The sequence below is a fragment of the Carcharodon carcharias genome, chromosome 21, assembly GCF_017639515.1.
Source record: "Carcharodon carcharias isolate sCarCar2 chromosome 21, sCarCar2.pri, whole genome shotgun sequence".
NCBI lineage: Eukaryota > Metazoa > Chordata > Chondrichthyes > Lamniformes > Lamnidae > Carcharodon > Carcharodon carcharias.
The window spans coordinates 38,000,458-38,019,642 of record NC_054487.1 but is presented as its reverse complement, the minus strand read 5'-3'; the positions used below and the strand labels follow the sequence as shown (position 1 = coordinate 38,019,642).

Below are 19,185 nucleotides of genomic sequence, written 5' to 3'. Positions count from 1 at the left end.
CTTCAGTGCTCCAGCCCACTGGATGGATGGCTGCTGGCTGACAAGGGCTATCCCCTCAAAAGGTGGCTCATGACGCCTCTCCGCCACCTGTAGCGGATCAGCGCTACAATAGGAGCCTTGGTACCACGAGGGCTGTGGTAGAGGGAACCATAGGTCTTCTTAAGGTGCGCTTCCCCAACTGTTCAGGGCACGCACTCCAATGCCCCCCAATATCGTGTGTCACTGATAGTGGTTGATTGCTGCATTCTGCACAACCTGGTACTAGACGGGGGGGGGTGCAGTGGAGGAAGAAGATCTTGACACAGCTGCACATGCAACAGACGATGAGTCCAGTGGTGAGTCTGAGAACGAGCACTCTCAGGAGAACGCTGAGGGCATAGACACAGACCTGGGTAACCTCCAGGGGGGCAGGGACATCCAGGAAGCTTTGATCAAATGCTCCTTCAGCTAGCCTACCAAATAGAACAACCACCAACACATGCCAGGTCTGCAGGCTCCATACTCGATCCCTGACAGGACCAGTTCCTTAGTCAATAACATACACTATGTGCCAGTGCAATAAAGTTTAAGGAGTCACACGTCCATCATAACATCATGGCTTACTCTGCACCTGCAGAACAAATGAAGCATCCAGGGGCCAGTTGCAAAAGAAAATCTCATTTACTGCTGATCGACAAACATTGCAGAAATTAACATTGATGGTGTTTTACATCACACCATTAAAAAAACCCAGAAAAATGGGGGAAACAAATATCACCTGTGATTAGGCCGTGTTGTGTTTAAGGTGCTTTAAATTTTCGCTAGCAAGTGCTACATCTTGGTGCTCCCTGCTTGCTGGCACTGGCATTGGAGACAGCCTGCTCACTCTGCTGTCCTGTTGGCCTTGATGACCTTGGCGGTCGTCCTCTGGCCTTTGGAGCCTGCGCTGGCCCCACCTGGAAGGGAGTGGCCAGTGCCACGGCTGCCATCTCCCCAGTAGCTGCAGCCTCATCAGATGCCACTGTCACTGGCAGAGGGGCGGAGGAGCTGCTGCCCTCATCCAGATGCCCTGAGAGGAGCCCGCAGAGATGGTAGGCAGCTCACACTCCAACGTGAGGTTGCACTGGACCTGCCTGCTCACCATTGATGGATGGGGGCCTAGCTGGGATATGGGTGACCAATCCATCTCCCACAGACAACCTGAGGTCATTGCCAGTGTGAAGGCTGGCAGGTCCGAGCGCATCCCCAGGAACCCCTGATTCATCCCCTGGAGCAGCTTCTCCATGAGAGTCGCCACTCTCTCCATGGAGGAGGCATTGTGCTTGGCCATGCTCTGCAAGGACTCCTCCACAATAGAGACCATGGCACGCATTCCCTCATGTATCTCTGCCAGATCCTACCGCTCACCCTGCTGGACATCAACAGCTGCTGCCTCAGGGACAGCTCCAGAGGCCCATCATCAGTCATTGACTGAGCATGTTCCTGGTCCCCAGCAGTCATCTGATTTTCGGCACCCTGGGCGTTCTTTGCCTCCGCCTGTACCTCATGTGAGTGTGAAGTGCCCTCACCAATGTGCAGCAAGATACTAGGAGGCGATCTCATGCCCACCGAGGTGCTGGTATCTGTGCTGGTGCCTGCTTGACAGAGAGGGTGTGATGCTGGTGTGTGCTCAGCGTGTTGATCATCAGGGGTCGGGGTGGGCCTTCAGGCTCCTCACAATGAGGGGCTGCTGGTGAGCCTCAAAGGGTGAAGAAGGATATGTTATTAGCTTAAGTCATTAGACTGTCAGTGTGCATGCCTGGCACCCTGATGAGATACAGATCTGCATCATGTGCCCTCATCTTTCCATTATCAATGGGCATTCCAGGTTCGAGGCTCACATCAATATAGAGACAACACTACAATGGTTGCAAAAAGCCACACTCTTACCTCAGTGCACTGCACTCTTACCTCCCTCTGGCACCCCAACCTCACTGCGGCCGCCTGACCGAGGTGCATGGCGCCTCTCTAATTCCAGAGCCTCCTGCTCATAGCACGTAAGGATGAGGAGGTGTGGGGGTCCCCCGCCAGTCCACAGCCCCCCGGCATTGTTATGGGATGTTTTCTCCTGAAAGGAGAGAGGAGCATTGATTAGTCCACTCTTTACCAGCAGCGCCATTGCAGCCTGGCCAACCCCACCTGAGGAACACCTCGCGGGGTTCAGCGGATTCATGACTCTGGAACCGCAAGGCACTCAGCCCAAGCAGCCAAGGATCAACCCTCAGCCAAATCCTGCCTCATTGAGTTTTGCCACTCACACTCTTAAGACCTCTGAGGTCTACCGGGGGAGTGGATGGACAGCTCTTACCTGTTCTGCAATGTGACCCATGCCAGCATGGTACTCACCCTTCCCAATCACAGGAGATCCTTAAAGTGCTTCCAGCACTGGACCCACGTGCGCCTCACCACGTCATGGCTGCTGACCCTGGATGCCACCTCCTCCCAGGCCTTTTTGGTGAGGTGGAGGGGCCTCCTCCTCCCATCTCTGGGGACAAGTATTTCTCCCCTCACTGCCCCTCTGACCTGCTCTCCCGCCTGCCATGTCCACCCGCTACAGCCTCCAAGCACAGGACTTCCACGTCCTTCAATGGCAGCCTCCCAGGGGCTGCTGGGCCACATTTAAATTGGCCACCGGGTCGCCATTGGACCCAGCGGACATTAAGCCCCTGCCTTTCGCACACATTCACAGGCCGTGTCTCACGTTGGCAGGCCTTAATTGGCCCGCTCGCATGAAATCACGGTGCGCTGCCGATCGCGGGCAGCGGTCAGTTTCCCGACTGCCCTCGCCCAGCAACCCCGCCAAGGGTAAAATTCTGCCCATAGACAAGTTGGTGGAGTGGGCAGATCAGTGGCAGACGAAGTTCAATGCAGAGAAGTGTGAGGTGATGCATTTTGGTAGGAAGAATATGGACAGACAATATAAAATAAGGGGTAAAATTTTGAAGAGGGTGCAGGAGCAGAAAGGCCTGGGTGTATATGTGCATAGATCATTGAAGGGGCAGGACAGGAGAAGAGAGCATTTAATAAAGCATATAGTATCCTTGGCTTTATTAGTAGGGGCGTAGAGTACAAGAGCAGGGAGGTTATGCTGAATTTATTTAAGACACTGTTAGATCTCAGCTGCTGTATTGTGTATAGTTCTGGGCACCACATTATAGGAAGGATGAACACATTGGACAGAGTGCAGAAGGGGATTACAAGAATGGTTCCAGGGATGAGAAACTTCAGCCATGAGGATAAATTGGAGAGATTGGGACTGTTCTCCTTGGAGAGAAGAAGACAGAGGAGATTTGATTGAAATACTCAAAATCATGAGGAGGCTGAACAGACTAAAGAGGGAGAAACTGTTCCCGCTTGTAAAAGGATCAAGAATGAGAAGGCACAGATTTAAAGTGATTTGCAAAAGAAGCAAATGTGACGTGAGAAAAAACTTTTTCATATGAGTGGTTCGGATCTGGAATGCACTGCCCAGGAGTGTGGTGGAGGCAGGTTCAATTGAGGCATTCAAGACGGCATTGGATGATTATTTGAATAGAAACAAAGTGCAGAGGCATGGAGAAAAGGCAGAGTAATGACAGTGGGTCATAATGCTCAGTACAGAGCCTGTACAGACATGATGGGTCGAATGTCCTCCTCCTGTGCCGTTAAAATTCTGTGATTCTGTTAGTTTATAGCAAGAATTACTGCTAAAATTTATTTGGGTAAAAGTGATAAATTTATTGACTAAAATACAGGTACAAAGGTTAAAAGCAGATAAAGATAAAAAAAGTACTTAAAGATGAGATTTCATAACAGCCTCTGTGAGATATTGTTACCTACCCATTGCTCAAGTTCCATCATTCTGAAGGAGAGGGGCTGAAACTTGAAGTTAAGTTTAGCAGCTGCGATGGCTTCTGCAGTTGACTATTTGGAGGTTTGCCTTTTCAGATGGACTCAGCAGGTCAGGTTTTTGGAGAAAGAGATTTCCCGTTCCTCACTAATTTTATGGTGCAGCATTTGCAGATTGCCTGGATTCATTTGGCAGAACAGCAGTTGGTTTCTTAATACCTTCCTCTTTGCCCTCCCTTGACCCAGAACCTTCTCTGATGATGCTTCTTTGAGTTATTCCTGGGGTTCCGTACATAAAAATAGCTGTTCTCAGACAAAATTGATGCTGTTCCAAAACTTACAACAGTTTGGAATAGCAGCCATTTTATCATGCTTCCATATTAGGTATTGGGTTACCCTGTTCTGGGTGGCATAGTGCCATCCGTTGTCTTTTTAGCCGAGGTAATTAACCTTTTATGTCTCAGCCATTAACTCGAATGGTTCCCATTCTCCCAGATTTGAGGAGATAGAAAAGAGCTATTCACACCTCCGGGGAAGCCACCATGAGTTTCTGTTTACCTTTGTTGAAATGCAAATTAAATTTCAAATGTCTTCACATGTCTGGATATGTCTATATGCAATCCACTTAGAGTTTATAGAGCTTGACCGCATGCAGTTGAAAAAAGTCAGGTGATTTTTGGCAGCCATCTTTAGAAGGATGATTAGCTTTTTTACAAAACTCCATAAAATCACAACTACACATTCGTGACACAATCTTCTATCCACAGTGGTATATCCCAGCCAACACCATGAACTCTAAATACACTACATCCTCTGCTCCCACTTTATCCACCATGTTTGTTACATCCTCAAATAACTCTCACAAATTGGTCAAACATGATCCCCCTTTAACAAAACCATGTTGACTTTACCTCTCCGCCCCCCCCGCCCCCACACACACCTTAAACCAGATTATATTTCAACTCTTTCTTGGACTCGAACTCAAGTTCTGTCGAAGGCTCATGAGGACTCGAAACGTAAACTCTTTTCTTCTCTGCCGATGCTGCCAGACCTGCTGAGTTTTTCCAGGTAATTCTGTTTTTTTTTTACTTTACCTGATTGTATTATGGTTTTCTAAATATCCTGCCACCTCATTAATAATGGATTCTAGCACTTTTGCAATGACAGACGTTAAACTAACTGGCCTGTAGTTTCCTGCTTTATGTCTCCCTCCTTTCTTGAATTGTGTTGTTACATTGGCAGTTTTCCAGTCCACTGGGACCTTTCCAGAATCTAGATAATTTTGGAAGATTACAATCAATATATCCACTATCTCTGCAACCATTTTTTAAAGCATGCAGGTCATCAGGTCCAGGGCACTTGTCAGCTTTTAGCCCCATTAGTTTTCAAAATACCTTTTCTCTAGTGATCATTATTGCTTTAATCTCCTCCCTTTCTTTTGCTCCCTGTTCTTGGGATGCTTTTTGTGTCTTCTGCTGTGTAGATGGATACAAAATACTTGCTCAAAGTCTCTGCCACTTCCTTATTTCCTATTGTTAATTCTCCAGTCTCACTTTTGCTACTCCTTTCCTTTGTATACACTTGTGGAAGCATTTTCTGTCTATTTTTATATTTTTTGCCAGTTTTCTGTTAGTTCAATTTCTCCCTCTTTATTTTTATTTAATCACCCCATTTGCTGGTTTCTAAAATGTTGTCAATCTTCTGGCCTACCACAAGTCGTTGCAGCATTATAACTTTTCTTTCAATTTGATACCAGCCTTAACATTCTTAGTTAATTTCAGATGGTCCATCCTTCTCATTGAGTCTTCCTTTCTCAAGGAATATACCTTTGTTGAAAGTTATAAAATATCTCCTTAAATGTCTTTCATTGTTTCTCTACTGTCTTACCTTTTCGCCTATTTTCCCATTACACTTTAACCAACCTTGTCTTTATACCCCTGTAATTGTTTTTACTTATGTTTAAGATAATAGCTTCAGGTCAAAATATCATACCCTCAAAATGAATGTGAAATTTTAGCATGTTATGATCACTCTTGCCTAGAAGATCTTTCACTATTCAGTCTTTAAGTAATCCTGTCTCAATACATGTTACCAAATCCAAAACGCCTGTTCCCTGATTGGTTCTAGAATTATTCCAAGGAAATGCCCAGAATACTTTCCATGAACTCATCCAACTGGCTACCTTTGCCAATTTGATGTTTTCAAACTAAATGAAGATTAAAATCTCCATTTGATTATTGCAGTACCTTTCTTACAAGGCCCCATTATTTCTTGATTTACACTCCATCCTACAGTGTAGCTACTGTCATGGGGTAGATTGTTATTGTGTAATTATATTCCTAATGGTAGTATAGCAAAGTATTACATTTGAAATTAAAATTTCAGATAGTCTGTTCCATTCTAAAAGTATATCTAGTTTGCCTCAACGTGTTATTCAAACTGTTCAGCATGGCTGTTCACGCCACACATGGATTCCTGCCCAGACTACAATCCTTATTCAAATCAACAAAATATCTAGTTACACAAAATGAATAGAGGAACATGATAGATTGAATCCATTCCCTTTTGCAGAGATGTTCAACAATTTGCCCCGTTACTGAAGCTGATTAGAACAATTGGCCAGTTCTTTTGCAAAGACAAATATCTTCTAAACTACACAACTTGTTCATTCTCAAGAAGGTCCTCAAAAATGATAGATACATACTGCCATCTGACATATTTCATGGTGCACATTATTGAGCTAAGATCCACACCTCTTGCCAAGTTGGCCTCAGATGTTACTTGTTAATGAATTTGAAAATCAATGCACAGTTGCCATTCTTGGAAAATTCCCAATCTAGGAAGAATAGTGTATCTAATTGCTAAAAATGGAATACAATAATATGAATTTAGGCTGTTGCCTCTTATTCATTTTTCACATCAGGATAATGAAATATAATTATGCTGTAAGAGTCATCTGAGGTAATTGTTGCCTGCTATGATGAGGTTGTCAGTAATATTACCAGTTCTACTAATAGCTGAGTTTTGTAACCATGTGCTTTATAGAGACTGAAGAGGACTATTGAGATTCAAGGTATCTACTCAGTTGTATACCCACATTTCTCAACTGTCATGTGTGGATTCCTGTTGTGCTGTTAATCCAGTCTGAAATGTCTCAGGAGGAGAGCTTGTTAGCAGATAATGTGAAACACCCATTCGTCTCAAAATAAATGAGTCCACATTAAAAACACATCTGTTATCCATTTGATTAAGTCAAAAGGTTTATTCACCACAGTACAGCACGTACAGACATGATATAGATGAAGTAAGACACCAGTGACTTATTCAGTTGGTCACAGCATGACACATCCAGCTGGTGCTTTGTTTATTTACATCCTAGGTATTATTACATATTAGACCCCCCACAAGATAATCAAGTTTAAAGAGTATATATGTTTTGTTGTTGACCCCTGTAAGAGAAATCAGTGAGTTTGGTGCTTTGTACCTCTGGTGCTGCTAGAGACTTGGATTTGACATCTCCATGGAGCTCATTAGCCTCATTGGCTGGTTTCAGGGTGAACTTATCTGCTTGTCCAAATGGTTAAAAGCCCTTGGAGGTAATCTCTTCTGGTTTAACAACAGTAAATAACTAGTACATCTTCGAGGAGAGCAATCGTGGTTGATGGATTTCTAGTACAAAGATTTGCAAAGAAATTATTACGATCTCCATAGAGACGGATAAGAAGATATTTGAAATTCCAGTGACTGACTGGAAGGATCACATGATGAGATTTCAAGTTTTAAGACTTTTACTGTAACAAACAAACTAAAAACAGCATTGACTAAATGCTGTTTTTGTAGGCAACTGTCATGAAGCCATTAATGTATATAATGTTATTGGAAATTATTTTTTTAAAATAGAGGTTTAGTCTGTGGGTGTGTCTTTGTGTGTCTTAAAATGGATTAAAGCCAGCTAGCCTAGGTGCTTTGATGTATAGTAGTTTTGAGATGTAAACAGTAAGGTAGAGCACATTTGCATTTTGTTGGATATAGCATTCAAGAAGGGGAGTGAAATCTTGTACCCATCTAGGAAATACCAATCAATGTTTATATTACTAATAAAATTGGGACTATGAAAGGGGTTTTATTGTTAGAAGAGGTGGAGTTCAAAGAGCCTGATGATACAATGACAATTTGCATTCAAGGAGAAGTGCTGGGTATAACAGAAAGTAGTTTTGTGTGCGCAGAGCAGAGGCATGGAACATCAAAGCAGCTGTAAGCCTACAACTGTCTGCAAAGGAATCAAAGTGAAAGGACCCTCATTTTGACTTTGTACGGTGAAAATGTTATCTCTGCAACCCAGGAACCCAAGCTCTTAAGTAGCAGGCTTGAGTGTACATAGTGAGCAGCCAGTTCAGCTGGAATGGATGCACCACCTGAAGGCGTATTGTCACACTCTTATCAACAATACACAGATAATCCTAGAAAGTAGAAATAACTTCAAACTTCTCTTCATAATTGTATCACCCAATCAACCCCCACTGACCTACCATCCAGAATTTTCATCATCTATGTTTTCATGCGAGTGAATCTTATGTGTGGACATTTTTTTTCTGGAGTTACAAATCTTTATTCATTGGTTTTAAATTCTTCAGCTCCCTGAGGCAGCTTTCTGCCTTTAGTGAACTTTCATTCCACACACCCCCGCGCTCGCGCAGACTTCAGCGCTCGCCCTCTTCCCACCCCCACCCCAGCAGTGCCGAGCCTTTCAGCGCGTGTTTCACACTGGCCAGCATGAAATCACAGTCAGAGGCCGATTGTAGTCGGCAGTTCGTTCCCTGGAATCCCGCAGACCCGAAAATTCTACCCACAGTGTTGTTAAGTTGCCGATTATTGTCAGTGGTCTAAAAAATAGCAGGCAGAAGACTGTCAGATTTGCTGCAGGAATATTAATGCTGCTGACAGAAATATCTAGCTGAAATCAGCTTGTCTGTCCATGAGTTAACCAGTAAGAATGAAGCAGGACTGCCTAATGGCTGCAATACACTCCTTGAAACAAAAATACCTGTTTCTCCCTCCATGGATTGGAAGCCTGACTATGTATTCTTTGTCTTTCAGGTAATTCTTTATCCAACTCCAAACAGTCCGAAGACACCAGAATGGCACAAGATGGTCATTCCAAAAAATAGCCAAGATTCGGAATTGAAAATAAGACTAGCTGTGAGGATGGATAAGCCTCCAAACATGAAGCACTGTGGGTAAGTCTGTTACATTAAAAGCAGTTCTGGTAAGTTTTGAGAAAATCTGTACCTTCTCAGGCAGAGCTGACTTTAGGTATGTGAATTCCATTGAGGGAGGGGAGAGGGCTAAACCAGTGAGCAAAGAGTTTGCGTTATGATCAGCATATGGTCAATAGCAACCAATGTTAGGGATTCAGCAGTTCCTTGTTACAGCTTAGGGCTTTTGAAAGTGTGGTCTGTGGACCACTGGTGGTCCTCGAGGGTCCTCCAAGTGTTGTTTTTTATTCATTTATGGGATGTGGGCATCACTGGCTTTGCCAGTGTTTACTGCCCATCCCTAGTTGCCCTTGAGAAGGCGGTGGTGAACTGCCTTCTTGAACAGCTGCAGTCCCTGTGGTGTAGGTACACCCACAGCGCAGTTAGGGAAGGAGTTCCAGGATTTTGACCCAGCAACAGTGAAGGAACGGAAATATATTTCCAAGTCAGGATGGTGAGTGGCTTGGAGAGGAACTTCCAGGTAGTATTCCCATATGTCTGCTGCCCTCGCCCTTCTAGATGATACTAATTGTGGGTTTGGAAGGTATAGTCTAAGGAGCCTTGGTGAGTTCCTGCAGTACATCTTGTAGATGGTACACACTGCTGCCACTGTGCATTGGTGGTCGAAGGAGTGAATATTTGTGGATGTGATGCCAATCAAACAGGCTGCTTTGTCATGGATGGTGTCAAGCTTCTTGAGTGTTGGAGCTGCACCCATCCAGGCAAGTGGAGATATTCCATCACACTCTTGACTTGTGCCTTGTAGATAGTGAACAGGCTTTGGGGAGTCAGGGGGTGAGTTACTCACCACAGGATTCCTCGTCTCTGACCTGCTTTTGTAGCCTCAATATTTATATGGCTAGTCCAGTTCAGTTTCTGGTCAATGGTAACTCCCAGGATATTGATAGTGGGGGATTCAGTGATAGTAATGCCATTGGACATCAAGTGACGATGGTTAAATTCTCTCTTGTTGGAGATGGTCAATGCCCGGAACTTGTGTGACGCAAATGTTACTTGCCACTTGTCAGTCCAACCCTAGATATTGACCAGGTCTTGCTGCATTTGGACATGGACTGCTGGTTGATCCAAAATGAAAGCCACTGATAAAAAATTCCACGGCTGAGGCCATAGAGAACAGACCAGAATGTTGAATCCCACTACTCACATGAATCACTCAACCAGACTGGCTCTCACATGCATGGCTGGGCCATCATGATCATGAGCAACAACAAGATAGTTTTATAAAGCAAGGTTAATGTCCCTGTTGATTGTGTTTAATTAATATAGATGTAAGCCCAGTATTAGTTTCTCAGAAGAAAATTATTGTGCTGATTTTATAACATATTAGAATGTTTCAAATCAACATTTGCAGCCTGAATGTTTTAATAAGAAACTGTCTATACTTCTGTTTCTGGCATGAATGAATTACTTATGATATTTAATAAAAAAAACACAAATTTATTACATTTAGTAGTGAAAAAGCAGTGAAACATTTATAGTTATCATAAGTTCCCATTGTTTCTGATGATTATCTCTCCTCTATGGCAAGTGAAAGCAGATAAGCAAGGCACAGTGGGTGGTCCGTGGGGTCTCTTTCCCCGGCTATGTGGCCTACGAAGCAAAATTTGAGGATCACTGGTTTAGGGTGCACATAAAATCTTAAAGGTAGGTTGTTACTCAGAAGATTACATGTAGTACTGGAATTGGGAATTGCTGTCCTCTCCCACACATGCTCCTGCTACAAGCATTTATCATTGATCAGTATGAAAAGACTGTAGAACATATTAATCTGTGATAATCCGCTTAATCAACTTATCAGCCGACTGTCCAGAGTCACTATTTATAGATAGTGACAGAAAGCAGAAGTTGCTCTGTGGTTTGACTGTTGCTATATTGTCATGTGATCCTCCCTGCACCAATAATGTTCACTGCATGTAAGTAACCAAGAGTAATCTGTACATGCAAGGTTCATTTTAGATTTTATTATGTAGGAGCCAGAAACAGAAGAATTTTTATTTCATTAATAATGCAGGATACGTGGATTGAAAAATAATCAAAAGATGTCAGACAAGAGAAGAAATGAGTGGTTAGGTTGGGGTCTTCCTCAGTCATGAGAGCAAACAATTAGAACAGTTTGGTTGCACAAAGTAACTGGGTTAACTATCAAGCAATAAATCCCAGCCGGGAATATAGGTGTGGGAAACACTTTCTTGTTTCCAGATCTAATTGTGTTTGACAGCAGCGGTGAATCACAGGGTGGTTCTGCCTGGATGCATGACAGGCAGTTATAGTTTCAAGAAAATAAATCAAGGAACATGGCATCAAATTGCCTACAAGTGTCACAGATGTAAGTGAGTAATATGTCCGCTTCATGTTGTAGGTTAGAATTGCAGCACATATAGGGCATGTTGTTATAAAATTGACCTTTTAAGTGGTAATTTCTAGTAAGTATTTTTACAATGTAGTTCTGAATGAGCCTGCTTGTTGCTTAATGTTTCTAGGCGTAAAACACAAATTATTGGGCATAGAACTAAGTGGACATCATCTGTCAAAAGTATACGTAGTGCAGGTTTTTAGTCAAACATGGAAATACTAACTTAAAGACTACTGCTTTGGAATTTTATTAAACTGTGTTCTACATATAAGCTGATAAACAAACATCACTATAGTTTCTGTTTTGTATTAAAAGTCATTGTACAATTTGGTATTGTAGCATATTCTGGGCAATGCCATCTTGTTCCAGACCTATTATCCCACATATTCTCTTTAAAGCCAGAGTCCTGTTCCCCAACTTTCTTTCCACCTGCTCATGGTCTCACCTGCTATGGTCCCACACTTGCATCCCTTGGATTCTCAATCTCCCACCCCTCCTTTCCAGCTCCTCATTTCTCCTCCTTCCCGCTCTCAAACACGCAGTCTTTTGTCCCCTTCTTATTTAGTCTGCTGGTCTCCAACTTTGTGTAGGGACACTGGTGGCACCACATGGGGCAGTTCAGTTAAACTTTTAAAAGTATTGTTGATGCTGGGGGAAATGGAGTGGAAAAGATGGGGAGCACTTTATCTATTCCATACTGTATTCATTCCTCTGATGACTAAATTAATCAATGGAGCTGAGCCACACAGACCAAAAAGGTCCAAAGCTTAATCCCTAATTGTACTGAATTAGTTGAACTCAGTCTGTATCTCTCTAGGAAGGGAGAGGAGAACTATAACCACTAGCTGTGGAGAATTGCCCAGTGACCCAGCTGGAAAGTGTGTTTGAAGGCAGGGCCATACTTAGCAGTGAACTCACCCTACCTCCTGTTAGGCCAGGAGTTCCAAGATTTTGACCCAGCGATGGTGAAGGGATGGCGATACAGTTCCAAGTCAGGTTAGTGAATGACTGGGAAGGGAATTTGCAGGTGGTGGTGTTCCCATGCTTCCGCTGCCCTTGTCCTCCTAGGTGGTAGAGGTCGTGTGTTTGGAAGGTGCTGTTGAAGGAGCCGTGGTGAGTTGCTGCAATGCATCTTGTAGATGGTACACACTGCTGGCACTGTGTGTTGGTGGTAGAGATTATCAGGCTAGTAGGAAATGACTGCCGACTGAGAGGTGAAGAGAGAAAATTGATGATCTTTTGAAAAGACTGTCCCAAAAATATATGTGAAAGTATTTTAATGTGGACCCTAACATGATTTCTTTTCCTAAAATAGAGACTCCCAAGTAATTGAAGCTTGAAGTTACAGGAGTATGAGAAAGAATTTTGACATCCTTATTCTCTGCCAACTGATTTTCTTTTGCAGTAAAGTTAGCTGAAAATTGTAACACCCTGCTGTAATGTAAATGCAAGCATTATCCTTGGATTTACAGATTAAAAAAAGAAAGACTTATATATATATATATATATATATATATAGTGCCTTCCACAACCTCAGGATGTCCTTCAGTACCTTACACCCAATTAAGTAATTTTGAAGTGTAGTCACTGTTGGAGACATGGCAACTGATTGCCACACAGCAAGGCCCACAAGCAACATTGGATCAGCCATGGTCCCATTTAGTCCTTTGACCCCTTTCATCGAGACACTGAGATGATCGTAGATTTGTGGTCTAACTCCATATACCTGCCATTGACCCATATTCCTTAATGTCTTTGGTTTTCAGAAATGTATCAATCTTCAATTTAAAGTTAACAATTGCATCAACTGTCATTTGTGGAAGAGAGTTTCAAATATTTACTACTCTTTATGTGTAGACCTGGCTTTCTTTTTTAGGCTCTGTCCCCTAGTCAAAGATTCTCCAGGTGGTGGAAATCCCTCCTCTTTGTCTGCCCTATCATATCCACTTAACATCTTGAAAACTTCAATCGAATCACCCCTAATCTTCTAAACTCCAGCGAGTACAATCTGTGTAGTTTGTGTAATCCCTCATAATTTAGAATCCAGATATCATTCCAGTAAATTTCTTCAGCACCTACCCTTTCTAAGGTGTGGTGCCTGAGGCTTTTGCTGTCCAGGTGTGGTCAACTCAGGAGCTGACCACATTTTTGGGACCCCCCCAAAGACGGTGAGGTGAGAGAGTTGGCCTGAAAAAACCTGTGCGGTCGGTGTATCAATTCCAATATGTTGATCCCAACATCAGCAATAATGAGCATTGTGGGATAAAGTGGGGGACAGAAATCCTGCTCTTCCTCCAATTCAACTTGTATAAAACTCAATTAGAGTTTTTGGAAGGGGGTAGGTGGGATGTTTAAATGGGCACATGGGTTTTAGAAACTGTCACTTTCAGAACAGATTGGTACACAGTGGGGAGCCAGTCAATGTTTCTCCAAGGCATCACCCCAGCCCCATAAGTCAGTGGGGCAAAAGGAGAATGAGCTCAGGGGGTACCATTGGCACTGCATAGATGGCAGGGAGAGTGGGCATTCAGTGCTTAGGCTTTGAACATGGTCAGCACCTCCCTGATATTGTGGAGCAGCAGGCAGGGGCAAGGCAACCAAAGAGAATTGGGTGGTCATCTGCCCAAAAGGAAAGTTCCAGCTGGCAGTGGGGGCACAGCTATCAGATATTGGACCCAGTGGCAAAGAGAGGCAACATCCTATGCAGGAAGGACAACACCTGGCATGAGGAGGGCATGAGAGAGGAAACAAGGGCAGGACAGCAACTGATGCCAAATCTTCAACACAGGATCGACCACTTAGGAGAGAGCTACCTTGAGAAGACCAGGAACCACAGGACACTAACTGTCCAGGCAGATGGCACAGACACTTGTGAGCTCATCACCATAGACGTCGCTTCTTGTAGCACTAGTCACCATGCCCTGCCAATTGCTGTCAAAGTCACTGTGGCTTTGAACTACTTCGCTTTTGGCTCCTTCCAAAGATCAGCTCCGGACCTTAGTCACATCTCAAAAATGGTCTTGATGGTCACTGATGTACCCTCTTTGCCAGAGCTAGATGGAGCATTCATAGATGACAAACTCAGCCTCGCAGGTTTAAGAGGGCATTGGGCTTAGCCTCCATCAGATTGCCCCAGGTGTAGGGAATCATTTTTTGCACACTGTGACTGTCCAATGAGGCCCAAAAACAGGAAGGGCTTCCCTTCCCTTAAGGTCCAACTAGTCTGCATAACAAGAGCTTCCTTTTCTGGCAGCTGCCATGACTTCTTCATCCACCACCAGTTCAGGCTGCCTCTGATCTTCTCTCTAGCATCCTAAATGTGAGTATGGATTCCAGGGGATGAGGTAATATGCCTTAAAGAAATGGCCACTTACCCCTCTACTGGAGATCAGCCAGAGGCAGAGAGGTGATAGAACCAATGCCACCCTTGAGCAGGTGAACGGGCTTCTGGAAATGCAATTCAGGTGCCTGAACTAGTCAGGTGGCATCTTCCAGTACTCTCCTGCAAGGATATTGGACATTGTGGTGGTCTGCTGCACTCTCCGTAACATTGTTCCCCAGAGAGAAGAAGAGCTTGGGATGGTGAGACTCTGGTGGGAGACAGCTCATCGGGGGAGGAGCAGGAGGTGAGAGAACAGGAGAAATTGGAGGCAGAAGGAGGTGATCCTGAGCAGAGAGGTGCCACTGCTGCATGACAAGGCAGCCTCCTCTTGCTACCTTCTGGGAAGAGGACCTCCTCCCTCTCCTTCAAGCCGCCAGCATTAGATCCAAGTTGGCATCAATGACATGAGAGTCTGCCCTTCCCTACCCTGCGCACCTCCCCTGTGACATCTCGCTTCCTCCTTGTGCTGTGCAAGGCTTTGGCACAAACCTCAAATTTCTCCCTCAAGACAACAAGCAGCCTCAGTGATGGCTGCTGTGGGTGTCTAAATGAGTCCCACATTTCATCTTACCCACTGCCAAACCCACCCCCACTCGTTCTAATTGGACAGGAAACACATTTTTTCAATTAAGCACCCCTGTCCTTGAAAACCAGAACTTCAATCAATTTTCCAATGGCAGCAGGTTTCTGACCCAAAATACAGAACCGACTCCTGTTTTCCATCTCCACCATAAAAATTCACCCTCCAGGCTTTGTATAGTTGCAGTCCAGATTCTCCTTGTTTAGATGTTGGTTTAGGGATAAATATTGGCCAGGATACGGGGGGAATCTCCACAGTTCCTCTTCAGCATAGTACTGTAGGATTTTTTATGTCCACCTGAGAGAGCAGAGCCTTACCTTTAATGACTCACCTGAAAGAGAGAAGTTCATCACTCCTTCAGTATTGCACAGAAGTGGCAGGCTGGATTATGTGGAGTGTGAGTTGAACTCAAATCCTTCTGAATCAAGAGCTGAGAGTATTACCACTGAGTCAAGGCTGTGATGTAAGGGATGGATTTTCTTCAGCAATCTAGCAATAGTGGATACAAAGCATCAAGACCTCCCTTCATGACATTTATTTCCTGCTCCACCCCTGCTGGCACTATTACTGGTGTCCTTTCCCATCCATTGTATGCAAATTGCGGCCTAGATTTCCACATTTTTCATTCCTATCCTCTGTTTTCCCCCAAATGTTGCTCCCTGGGACCTACAAGTGAGGCCCCAGTGGTTCTTAGGATTGTAGTTCAGAAAAATCTGAAGATGGGCCAGAGTCTATTCAAAGCCTGCTCTCCCTCCATTTGAGAATGATCCCATCGCTACTGATGGCCTTGGTCTTAACTGAGACCATCTGTAAAACAATCTACTTAAATCTTCAGCGCTCTTCTGCCCAGTTTAACTGGCCTTCCATCTTCCAATGTTTCAGCGGCAGTCCTGCCAGTATATTCCTTGTTGGAAGTGGCAGGTTCCCTATTGTTGGCAAGGATCCTGCTGGGAGTCAACTCTGCACTTGCCAAACCTAGAAAACAGGGCTGGGGTTATGGCAGGATCACTGTGATAGCCAGAGGCCCCTCCCCCTCGGTGAAGAGGGAAATCCAGCCCTAGAAGTGGCTAAACTGAGAAACAGCTTGAAATAGCCTTTTATATGGTGTGTTACAACTAACACTGGAAAGACCATCAAACCCCAATGGCTTTTTTTATCTTTGGCATGTCAAGTATGTAGTGTGGTACAGTTTTGTCAGATTTTACCTGGGCTAATAAATACACACTGACTGCAGTTGGCAGCTATAGACCTGTGAGTCACAGAACTAATTGGAGTGTGTAACAGGGTGCAGAGCTGAAGCCCAGTGAGATTACTGTACGTTTGCTGTTGCTTTGAAACTATAAGTGGGGGTGGATAGAACCATTGTCACAGTTATAACCTTAGAAACATCAGCTAGGGCTGAGGGGGAAGCAGACTACTTTCTTCCCGTTTCCCGTAGAGCCTACCTGAGAGTTACTTAACTGGGCCTTCCGGAAGACATTTATTGCACTGAACTAGGCTTTAGGCTTTCCTGCAAAAATAGCTTTTTACAGTTCGCAAGATGTGGTTTACACCCGCTCAATGAAAAAGCTGTATAATTTGAACCATGCCCTTTTCACAGCAAATTTCCTTTTTCTCTACAGTGTGTGGCACAAGGTGCAGGAAGTAATTATAATTTTACCTGACCAGTGAGTTTTACATGTTGCCCAGTTTTACTTCTTCCAGGCTGCTGCCCTTGTTCACACTGGCTGGCTGTCAGGAAGCACCAGGGACTAACCAGACATGAATCTCCTCCCCCATCTCTAATTCTTCGTAATGCCTGTGGGCTGAATTTGGTGGTTCCACTGAGTTCTTCCTCAGTCAACACAGCTCAGATTGGGAACTGAGCAGAGCAGGATTGAAATATTCCATTCCTTCTCTGATATGCAGAACATTAGCACACGCATAGGGTTTTAAAGAGCTCTTGAATTAATAATTGCACTGGCATCAATTCACACCGTTTATACTGTCTGGCTTACAAACTCATTCTGTTACTGCAACACTATCCTTGTATAAATAAGATATTAAAATAAAAGTAGCTGAGAGCCAATTGTTAGTCAGGGCACTTTGCAGCTGTGCGGGCAGAATTTTTCCCTGAGCGGGCGGGTGCCTGCCCCATCCGCTTGAGTGCAAAATAGCGCGTGATGTTGTCGGGCAAGCATCCCGACATCATAGCACACTCACCCTATATTTCGGTCAGCAGACGCACATGGGAGTTGGAGCCACGCCCATCATCAATTACGAGGCGAATTAAGGCCATTAAAAAGACAATTAAGCTAGGGCAAAATGGGCAGGCGGACAGCTGACAACTTGCTAAACCTCATCCAAGGGCGGGATAAAAAGGGTCAGCGGCATTGCCAGTGTGAGTAGGGAGGAGTTTTGGAGGTAGTTTGCTGCTGGTTGCTCATTGGTACTTGGCAGCTTCATCTCTGTTTGGGCTTCTTCAGAGCATGTGGACCCTTCCAGATATCAGGTAGCCTTCCATCACCCTGGTGGTGGGGATCATGGTCTCTGCTGGTGGCACCTCCTCTGAAGAGAAAGAGAGGGGCAGAAGGGAGAGGAGTCCACGTGTCCCAATGCAGCTTCCAGGGGAGAGACCTGTGGGAGAAGAGGTGCAGGCACAAGAGGCGCAGGGCCAGCTGGCAGTCCAAGGTGGAAGGGGCTGCAGAAGATGCCACTATTCTGCTGCCAGGGTTCACATTCTTAGTACATCTGAGGTTCAATGCTGAAGAAGACTCCGCCTCTCAAGGGAGACCGTGACCTCCGTTTGTCAGATGATTGGGCCTGAGATCAGCTCCAACTGTGTGGATGGACACCCCATGCCAGTGGCTCTGAAGGTCACATTGGCCTTCAACTTCAATGCCTCTGGCTCTTTCCAGGGGGTCAGTGGGGGATCTGTGGGGAGTCTCCCAATCAGCTGTCCACAGTTATGTCAAGCTGGTCACAGATGCTCTGTTCAGGCAGGTACTGACTTTTATTCTTTACCGTACCTGTGAGGCCAGCCAGTCTGAGCAAGCTGGAGGCTTTGCAGTGATTGCTGGGTTCCCCTGCATCCAGGGTGCCATTGACTGCACACATGTGGCCATCAAGGCACCAGCGTGTCAGCTGGGTGCCTTCGTCAACAGGAAGGGCTTCCACTCCATGAATGTGCAGATAGTGTGTGACCACAGGATGCATATTCTGCAAGTCTGTGCAAGGTACCCTGGCAGCTCCCATGACTCTTACATCCTGAGACACTCCCAGGTGCCGAGGCTCTTCAGTGCTCCAGCCCGGCTGGTTAGATGACTGCTGGGTGACAAGAGCTATCAGTTAAAAAGGTGGCTTATGATGATCCTCCACCCAAGAACAGAAGCAAATCAGCATTACAATGTGAGTCATGCCTCCACAAGGGTGGTGGTAGAGAGGATCATAGATCTTCTCAAGATACACCTCCGATGCCTGGACCATTCAGGGGCTGCACTACAATACTGCCCAGAGCAGTTGTCACTGATGGTGGATGCTTGCTGCACTCTCCACAATCTGGCACTGGCAAGGGGGCACCCACTGGTGGAAGAGGATCTTGGGCCACAGAGGATGAATCCAGTAGTGACTCAGGAGAGGAGCATGGTGAGGAGAACACTGAGGGTGTGGAGGCAGGGCTCAGTAACCTCTAGGAGGCAGGGACACCAGGGACACCTTGATCCAATGCTCCTTCAACTAGGCTGCCAAAGATCTGCTTCCACCTCATGCC

General features: G+C 45.0%; 1 protein-coding gene across 7 annotated transcripts in view; it reads left to right on the top strand.

Moving 5' to 3' along the window:
• Positions 1–19,185, top strand: part of cadps2 (Ca++-dependent secretion activator 2) — an 829,148-nt gene that overhangs the window by 476,687 nt on the left and 333,276 nt on the right. For all 7 annotated transcript variants that reach the window (XM_041216037.1, XM_041216039.1, XM_041216038.1 and 4 more), the window contains exon 8: positions 8,944–9,083. In XM_041216037.1, the coding sequence (XP_041071971.1) occupies positions 8,944–9,083 (140 nt within the window). The remainder of the gene's footprint in view (positions 1–8,943; positions 9,084–19,185) is intronic.